This window comes from Echinops telfairi, unplaced genomic scaffold (assembly GCF_000313985.2).
Source record: "Echinops telfairi isolate 266 unplaced genomic scaffold, ASM31398v2 ScPeMD7_12;HRSCAF=54, whole genome shotgun sequence".
NCBI classification, from domain to species: domain Eukaryota; kingdom Metazoa; phylum Chordata; class Mammalia; order Afrosoricida; family Tenrecidae; genus Echinops; species Echinops telfairi.
Genome location: NW_022103909.1, coordinates 2137555 through 2147558, shown reverse-complemented (window position 1 = coordinate 2147558; position 10004 = coordinate 2137555). Strand labels below are relative to the sequence as shown.

Here is a 10004-nt window from a genome sequence, read left to right as displayed (position 1 = left end):
GAGGGCAATGAATGTACAAATGTGCTTTACACAATTGATGTATGTATGGATGGTGATAAGAGTCGTATGAGCCCCTAATAAAACAATTAAAAAAAAAAGAAATGAGGCTGATGATCTCATAACAGAATTGTGCAAGACCAATGACTTCTCCATTGGAAATATCTTTTTCAACATAAACAGGAAATATACACATGGACCCCACCCAATAGAATACACAGGAATAAAACTGACCACATTTATGGGAAGAAATGATTAAGAAGCCCAATATCATAAGCCAAAATTTTAGATCCTGACTTTTTAAATGTCTTTCAGATGCAGGGTTCAATGGTGGAACAGATCATTAATTGCTCATCTGCAAGTTCAGGTTGGAGCAGAGAGAATGAAAACAAGCCTTCGTGTGGTGAAGTCCAATTACGTGGTATGGTTCTTCTATGCGTAATCTTTGCAACTACTGGGTGGGAGCATACAAATGGTGTCGAGCAGTGGTTCTCAACCTTTCTCAGGCCGCGACCCTTTCATACAGTTCCTCATGTTGTGGTGACCCCTCCAGCCACAAAATTATTTTCGTTGCTACTTCATCACTGTCATATTGCTAGTGTTATGAAGTGAACGACCCCTGGGGTCATTTGACCCCAAAAGGGGTCTCGACTCACAGATTGAGAACCGCTGGTGTAGAGGATTCTAATGAGAGGATTGTTCAGCTTTGCCATCCTGCTGGGTATAAAAGTTGAGTTATCTCCGAAGCAGGAACAGGCAACCTTGTGACTTTCCACGGAGCACGGTGGAAATCACTGGCTGAAGTGGCAGAGGCAGCAGAAGCATCCGAGGCTGAAGCATGGAGATCATGAGACAGAGCAGAGGAGCCATGCTGAGATGATGAGGCAGAGCGTTGGCCTTCCCAGCCCAGAGACCCAGTAAAGCTGAGTGCTTTGGACAGGAGGCTGGCTTGCAGAGCGCAGTGCCTTTTGGGCATGTGCCAGTGCTACGGGAGCTTCGTGCCATTTGTGAGCAGGTTGGATGCCAATGGACTACATGGTTGTGAGGCTGAGGTCCAGAAACACATGCCTGTGAGCTTGGTTAGGGTTAGGGTCCTGACGTGTAAGACCCTGTTAACTGGCCTAATAAATTCTCACACCATGGGTATTGTCTGCGAGTTCTGAGTGACTTAGTCTTCTCAGCTGACCTTTTAAAAGCTTCAGCGTAGCTCTTTTATGCCATCATTTCTTCCTTTTGCCTTAGCTACTCTACATTCAAGATCCAGTCTCAGAGTCCCTTCTGATAGCTACTTTGGTCTTTTCCAAGCTACACTATGAAAAACAGGGCTCCAGGAATCAAGAACATATCGATGGAAATGTTTCAGCAAGTCATGCAGCACTGGAAACACTCACTAGTCTACACCAGGAAACCTGGACGACAGCTACCTGGCCGGCTGACTGGAGGAAGAGATCCATCCATCTTTGTGCCCATTCCAAACAAAGGCGTCCCAAGAGAAGGTGGTAATTACTGAACAATATCATTAACGTCCCACACAGTACGTTTTTCCTGAAGATCACTCAACAAGGTAACAGCAGAACACAGGCAAGGAACTACTAGAAATTCAAGCAGAGAATTCGATTCAGAAGAGAATGTGGAGCAAGGGATATCATTGCTGACATCAGATGGAGTTTGGTTGAAAGCAAAGAATATCAGAAAGATATTTACTTGTGTTTGATTCGACTGTGTGGATCATAACCAACTAAGGCTAACACTGAGGAGAAGGGGAATTCCAGAATACCTCACTGTGCTTATGCAGAATCAGTACATGCACCCAGTGTGTGAGTTACAGAGAGGAGAGGTACCAGGGTTGTGTCCTTTCACCATCTGTAGTCAAGCTGTGTGCGGAGAACATTATCTGGGAAGTAGGAGTATATGAAGAACAGGTTATCAGGATCGGAGGGAAGCTTATTTACTAACCTGTGATATGCAGATGATACAAATGTGTTTGTTTAGAGCAAGGAGGATGTGAGACACTTGTTGATAAAGATCAAAGATTGCAGCTTTCAGTATGGATTACAACTCAATGTGAAGGAAACCCAAATCCTCACAATTGGACCAAGAGACGATATCATGATAGATGGAGAAAAGATTAAAATTGTCAAGGATTTCATTTTACTTGAATCCACAATTAAGGCTCATGGAAGCAGTGGCCATGAAATCAAACAGCGCTTTGCATTGGGCAAACCAGATGCACAAGACCTTCTACAAAAGAGCAGAGCTGCCACGGTATCTTCAATCACCTAAAATGCGTGCGAAAGCCAGAGCGTGAATAAGGAAGACGAGAGACTAACCGACACATTTGAACCTCCCATGGGCTGACAGAAGAACAACAGATCTGTCTTGAAAGAAGTACAGTCCTCAGAAGGGCGAAGGCAAGGCTTCACTAACTTCGGACATGTCCTCAGGAGGGGCCAGTCCCTGGAAGAAGACATGGTCCTCGGTCAAGCGAAGGGGCCGTGATAAAGAAGACCCTGGGTAGGCTGGAAGAACTCCCCTAGAGCAACTGCGAGGCTGGCACAAGACCAGGCCAGGTTCCCTTCCGTTGAACACTGGGTTACTCTGAGGTGGGCAGAGGAAAGCCACCCCGGCAGGCTTCGGAGGCTGTAAATATGGAAGCAGACCACCACATCTTGATCCTGTGGAAGAGCGGGAGGGTCCCAGCCCTCGGCCTGCAGCTGAGCACTTCGCCACCAGCAAACGCCACACGCACACTCCCTTTCTTTAGGAGTACAGGGTTCTTTATTCACCAGTTAGCGTCCATTCTCAGTGTTTCTCACACTCATGCATTGCATGAGTAAGCAAAGCCCTAACAGAGGCTTCCTCTAGTCCTCAGACCCTTCCGGTCCAGCATCATCATCTTGACTAATCTGGAAATAATGAAGCTCCCAAGTCTCCTTGTCAGATGCAACCACCCGAAGCCAATCAATGAAGACGGTTTTTCTTCTTCTCTTTTGTCTTTTTAGGATGGTTCTTCTTAAGGTATTTCTTGGTAAGGTATTTCAAATACCTTTTAGAGAATTGTTTCTCAGGAACTACTGTAATTTTATTCTTGGGTTGTTCAATATGAACATTTCCAAGATTTCCAGTTTTTCCACGGACTTTAACTTTCTCCAGAAGAAACTGTTAAAGTTTCCAGAATCAATAACCCCATCTTCTATTGGATGGGTAAGATCCAAATGACACTTGCAGGCTGACATCAGCCTTCTTGACTCTCTGTGCTGCCATTTGAGACCTGGCGATGAGCTCTTTCGAGAGCAGGGATCTTTATCTTCCACATTTTAAACAACAGTAAGGAACCACATCTGTAGTCGGAAAAACGTGACTACACAAATGTTTCATGGGATGATCAAAAGAGAATGGGCCACTGGGCTAGCTGACCCTCCCTCAACTCTCATTCGGGCATTTTTATCAATTAAAAATTGTTTTATCAGAATTGGCTTCAAAATAGAAATTTCAAATGGTTGACATCACATTAAAGCCTATAGGTTAGTTAGCAGTATGGTATCAATAGGAACCCTGGCGGCATAGTGGGTTATGTGTTGGGCTACTAACTGGGAGGTTGACCATTCAAAACCACTAGCTCCTTGAAGGGAGAGAGATGAGGTTTTTTGCTCCCATAAAGAGTTACGTCTCAGAAGCCACTGGGGCAGTTCAACCCTGCCCTAGGAGGTCACTATGAAACAGAACGGATTCAATGGCAGTGAGTTTGGGTTTTTTTGGGTATAGCATCAATGTCAGATTCTTAATTGTGACAGATGTCCCGTTATGCAAGATGCTAACATTAGAGGTGTAGTAGAGCTGAAATTCTGAGTACTCCGTTTGCAGGAGGCTGTGGGTGACAGTGACAACCCAAACCCTATTTGTGGAGATCCACATAGATTAGGCCTCGATTGAGTTCCTTCCTTCGGATCATTAACCAAGGAGGCAGATAATCTTGCCCTCTGGCAGTGTGCATTGGAGAGTAGATTACCCCCACCCCTCTCCAGGCAGCTCAGGGAGAGGCAGTCCCTTAGGGGCCTGCCCTGACGCAGTACTAGGGGTCGGCTGACTCATGCTCTTCCAGTTGTGCTGTGACTGCTTTGTTGATCAGAAGGCCCTGGACCAACCCTGCAAGTTCTGTTAACAATGTACGTGTCCCAATCATGGTCATGTCTCCCGATGCTATAGTCACACCTGTAACTGTGATATATGGCTTTGCCACCAAGCATGAATGGGTGACAGTTTTCTTTGTTCCATGCCTTATTTAACTAGTGACCTGTGAACCCTTGGGCGCTATCATGACCTGGGGCGAATGGCCTCCCTCATCCAAATGATGTTGTCTGTCTTCGTCTCTTTTAAGACTTAATAAGCACTCGCTTTAAATTATTGTTGAGAGTGGGGTCTCTTTTGTACCCTAAAACTGAGGGGTTGCACTGAAAAGTATATGGTATTCTGTACTGTTTTTGCAACTTTGCTGTACATCTAACATTATTTAGAAACAAAGAATTTCTTTCTTTAAAAATCAAAGTTTTGAACTCCATGTGCCATACTAGAGTTCTCAGACTAAAGGTGACAGAGTGTCCTGGAGAGAGACAGGTAAGCTGGATCAGGCTCCAAGAATCCGTATCATCACCTCGATTTGTGATGTTCAGTTTCTAACATGCCCCGCCCCAAGAGTGTGCTGGAGGCAGGGCTGATGTTCTCATTTTGTGCAGGGCAGAAAACTGACGCAGCTCACCAAGTTCAACCAAGCTGCCGGGACCTCTCAGCGGTCATCTGAGCCAGGCTTCAAAGCTGTCTGCTATTTCCAAGGTTCTCTCTACCACAGAACACCAGCTGTGGCGTTGTGGGGTAAGTGATGGGTTGCTAACAGCCAAGTTTAGGGGGTTGAGTCCAGCAGCCACTGAGAGATAGACGAGGCAGCCTGCTTCCGTCGAGTCTCAGAACCCCAACGGGGGCAGTTCTATTGTGTCCCGTGGGGGTGGGGGTCACCACGAGTCAAAATTGCCTTGACAGTAGTGGGTTGGGTGTGGTTTTCCACCACACACTCCCAGCTTTCCAGGTTCTGGAATCAAGCGTGCTGTACCCCCAGGCAAACATTTATGTGCCCCCGAAGTTTGGTTTTCTGAGTTTTACGAGGCTGTAAAGGGAGCTCACTGCCACGCTGTTTTCAAGTGTGGCCCGAATCTGAATGTCCTTTGACCAAAAGAGGTCATTAAATAAACAAAAGACCATGCCTTCTAAAACACTGGACACCTGTTCAGAAGGTGGTTGATCTGCAATTACTGGAACAGGATATATGGCTAGGTGATACCAGGGCATTGCCAGATGCTGTGGCCTAAGGATTACAGCCTGGAAAACACTCTGGGGCAGCCCTACTCGGTCATGTTGAAAATAAACTTGATGACACCCAACATATATATAGTATACACACACACACACACACACACACATTATGACCTCACCTTTGTAAAACATTAACTATCAGCATGCACACATGTATCTGTAGGTGCACAGGGAAAAGTCTGGAAGGCATTGCTCCATTACCTCCTGTCCCTAGCTCTTTTCTCTCTTATCTCAGACTAGGAAAGAGACTACAGCACCTTTTTCCTCTTTAAACTTTAGGGGGTGGGTGGCAGTCAGGGCAGTGGACTACAAGATTTAAGACCTCACCCAAACTCTAAACAGCAGCAGATAGAGGGCAAGGACTCTTTGGCTCACACATACTCGCTTTCTTGCTAACCCAGTTACCAGTCGCCTCCTTTCTGGGCTCTTTTGTAGCCCACATTCCTGGTCGAGCTCAATCTTATCACTGAGCCATCAGATCCTTCCCCTCCTGAGGCTGAGCCTGCCAACCTACTTATTTGCTCTAGACCTGGACCTGCCCTACAAAAGGCGGCAGTGGCTCCCACCCTTCTCTCTGTGGGAACCCGCCCTGGAATGCTGCCCCCTTTCTCCTTCCCTCTCTTTCATTATACCGGCCAGTGGGGGTGGTGTGAGGCCTGGGGAACTGCACACCATGACAGAAAGAAAACCAGGCTTTGGAATCTATCAGACTTGGTCCCGAATCCTGCCTCTGCCATTATTAACAGTGTGACTTTGGGAACATTTCTTAACTGTTCTGAAAATGTCTTAGAGCTTCTTGGTTTCTGCCTCTGTAAAACCAAAAAAAAATTTTTAAATAAAAATAAATAGATAAAGCCACCAAACTCACGGCTATCAAGTTGAGACTGACTCATAATGACCCTACAGAGCTGGGCAGAACTGAAAGGCATGAAGATTAGGGGATAGAGGGGGCTGTCTCCACCAAATGCCTACGCTACACAAAACTTAGCTGGCCAGCCACAACGAAGGGGTTGGAAAGAAATCAGGCACACCTTAGACACCCATGGAGGCAATCCAAGCTGGGTACACATGGACCAAGGTCACACAGACACAGGGGAAGGTCAACCTGGCACACACTAGGCACCTGTGACATGATGTCACAGGTGCAAGTGCGACTGAACTTGGCCACTGAAAATGGTCAATATCATCAGCCACACCCCAAGTAGGGTAGGAGGGCATAAACACCAGGGACCACAGGCAGCCCCTCTGCTGTTCCAGTACCCCTTTCATTTCTTTTGCACTCCCCCGTAGTGGCCATCTGTAGTCTGGAACTCTTCCTGGGTCCCCTGTTGCGGCCTTGCACGCTTTCCAGGGATAGCGAGTCCTATCTGAGACTGTAATGCCCAAAACTTCCCTTTCCCTCATACTTTACTAGGGTTTACGAAAGTGCTACTGCCGCGTGGATTCTTTAGCATTGAGAAGCAAGAGCCAAGGTAAACCATCCCAGAAACCTAAGAGAACCGCTCCTGCGCGTTTCCAAGATGTAACTCTCAGTGGGTGTAGAAAGCCTCTTTCTCCCTCAGAGCGCCTTGTGGTTTTAAACTGCCGAGATTAGCAGCCCGGCTCGGAACCACTACTCGGTAACCACCAGTCCCTGCCCAGTGGGAATAAAAAATGCTTCACAGGGTTGGGTGAGGATTGAGCGAGAGAAAAAATGAGAAAAGTCTCACACAAAGATGCGAGACGAGGACCACCTGGGAGGCAGCTAGGATGAAGGGCCTTGAAAAGTTTGTGGAGACGTGGACTTGAAAGCAAATGGGCGGTTCCCATGAACATTGGTTAGCCCCCCCAATAATCCGACTGAATTGTGCACATTGCTACTGCCAGAGCACACTTCCTCAGGCTTCACCTAGAGGGGCCTCACCTGGTGAGGAGCCCTGGGGCTGTGTGGGTTAGACGTTGGGCTGCTACCTTTAAGGCTAGTGGCTCCAAGGGAGAAAGACTAGGCTTTCTACTGCCACCAAGTTCTAGTCTTAGAAACGCACACTGGTCGCCAGGCCACAGTCCACTTGACAGGAGTGAGTCTGGGTCTCGTTGGACCGGTGGGGTGAACAGAGCCCAGGGTGTAAAGGGACCAAATGAACCTTTCCACACAGGAGGCAGTGCTCAGGGCCCACAATGCTTTCAGGAGTCGATGAACATGTTTTAAAACCAGAGGGAAAAAGGTTCAAGAAAATCTTACTGTTGCTCATATGACGATGTTGCTAGCTACTGTCAGGTGGATTCCGATCGGAGGGACCTGTGAGCACAGAGCAGACTTCTCCAGGGACTGGCAGCTTCCGCTCTTTGGGTCAAGGACGTAAATAGCTCCCTTTTGCCCATGTCATAATCTCTCTGGCAAAGCACCAGCTCTTTTCCAGATGGGCGGGCTTGTCCTGGAAGTCCCCAGGCTCTTCCAGAGCACCCTCCAGGGAACGTCCAGCCTGTTTATCTTCACGCCAAGCTTCCCCTTCTTTCACTGGCCCCTCCCTTCGCTACCTGTCTCTCAGAGGCAGAGCTCCATCCCGTCTCCCTATGGATGACACCTTTTCTCCTCACCAGACAAGTAGCACATTATGACTTACAGAGGACACTGCCTCAGCCTTCACCTGGATGCCACCTCATCCCTTTCTACAGCTGTATGGCACAGCATGTCTGCCTTAATGACAAGCAAGGGCGAAGCCTTCCAAACCGGTTCTCCCGGCTTCAGTCACGGCTGAGAGAGTGAAACCTGAACAGAAATCTGTCAAACATGGGAGTATCTCACAGGAACAGGACACTTTGCAGGTCAACACCGTAATCTTCCTCTGAGAAGACAAGGGTGACCTGTGCCTGACAGAGCAACCAAACCCTTGACCGGCGGAGTCGAAAACAACAGTGCTTGGCTCAAGGGTGGTGGCAACGGCACCGCTTGGAAAGGGTGGCACTCTCCCCAGTCTTGGCAATAATCTGATCTCCCGCATCAGGCGTCTGAAAGAACTCGTGACACCTCTTCCAAGTCTCTCAGTCGTTTTCCCTCTAGGACACCACTTTACAAATTTGGGGGAAACTCCAATCCTGCTGAGTTGGCCATGACTGGACCAGTTTGGACTGATTTGAAGTCCTGGTAGAAGCCAATCGGGCTGTGCTCCCCTCCCACCCTACTTATCTATCACCAACCTAGCTATAAAATTATGGGTGAGCACCCAGTCTCGGTGCTGCGAAGGGATCCCAGCCTGAGCATCCTCCTAGGGAACAATGGCTTATTAATGGGGCTGTGTCACAGTTGCTGTTAGGTGCTGTTGGGTCACTCCCACGGAACAAAACACTACCTGTCCCTGCACCATCGTCACACCATTGTTCCTACGTGCTTACCGTTCCAGCACCAGACTCAACTGTCATCAAGTCGGTTCTGACTCACAGCGACTCTATCCAGGGTTTCCAAACTGTCAGCCTTTACAGGAGCAGAGAGCCTCATCGTTTCCCTATGGAGCAGCTGCTGGGTCTGAACTGCTGACCTTGTGGCTGGCATCCCGATGTCTATCCCACAGCTCCACCAGGGCTCCTTAGTATTATCAGAACAGTAGACTTGACAAGTTGGCAGAACCCCTTTCCAAGGAGAGGTGGATTAAAAAAAAAATACCTGCACCCAATAACAATCATAACTAATAAAACTGGGTGTTCACAGGACACTAGATACTGAGTTAAGAGTTTGACACAGCATTTTCTTATTTAATCCTCAAAAATAAAAAGTCCGATTGTATCCATCCTTACAAATGAGGGAGATGGAAATGAAAGGTTAAGCAAGTCTTTCAAGGTCACAAAGCTTTGGGGGGTGGTGCCAGGGACTGGCCCAGGAAACTTCAGTTTCCACTGTACCAAAGTACCCACTTGAGTTGCCCCCCAAGACTTTTTCTCGAGTGAGGCTTCCGGAGGAAGTGAGAGTCATCCAGGCCTGCAGGCGGAGGCCTGGAGTTCCAGGTTTGAGCTGGGAATGGGGATGGAGGGAAGCAGTCTTTTCCTTTCCAATCAGTAAAGGCCTTTACTTACCTCTGGGGGAAGGCGTGGTTGGGAGGCTAGTCATTGCAGCCGGCGGATGAGGACGGACGAACAGACCTGCAGGAAAAGGGACGAAAACAGGAATGACGTGCCTGGGATGGAGAGGCCCAGAGATCCTAGGCTTCTTGGGTTCCGGGTTTCGCTGCGCCCCTTTTCTCCATGTCCTCTGGGATGTCCTCCCTCAGAAGCCGGGAGTTGGGGACAGCCAGGGAGATAAGATCATCGTGAAACTGCCTCTTTCGGGTTTTCTCCTGAGTTCTCTCCTCAGGCTCCGGGTACCAAGATCCATCATTCCACAAGGGCGGATCTGAGATCACCTGCATGTGGGGCTTAGCTTTGCACATCCTCCCCTGAGATCCTCGGCTGGGCCGCCGCATTGGCCTAACACAGCGACCCTTTGGGGACCCCCCAACCCTAACATTATTTTCGTTGCTGCTTCATAACTGTCATTTTGCTGCTGTTCTAAATCGGGCGACCCCTGTGAAAGGGTCGTTCGACGCCCCCAGGGGTCGCGACCCACAGGTGGAGAACCGCTGGCAGCAGCGTGAGCCAGGCAGGCACGTACCCGCTAGCAGGTACGCGGCGTC

The 10004-nt window shown here is 48.5% G+C and overlaps 1 protein-coding gene across 1 annotated transcript in view; it reads right to left on the bottom strand.

Annotated features, from left to right (window-relative positions):
* LOC101642591 (small cell adhesion glycoprotein) overlaps positions 1-9495 on the bottom strand; it is a 25275-nt gene extending 15780 nt beyond the window's left edge. The window contains exon 1 of the mRNA XM_045287336.1: positions 9409-9495. Coding sequence (XP_045143271.1) covers positions 9409-9442 — 34 coding nt within the window. The 5' untranslated portion in view covers positions 9443-9495. The remainder of the gene's footprint in view (positions 1-9408) is intronic.
* Positions 9496-10004: the final 509 nt, after the last annotated feature.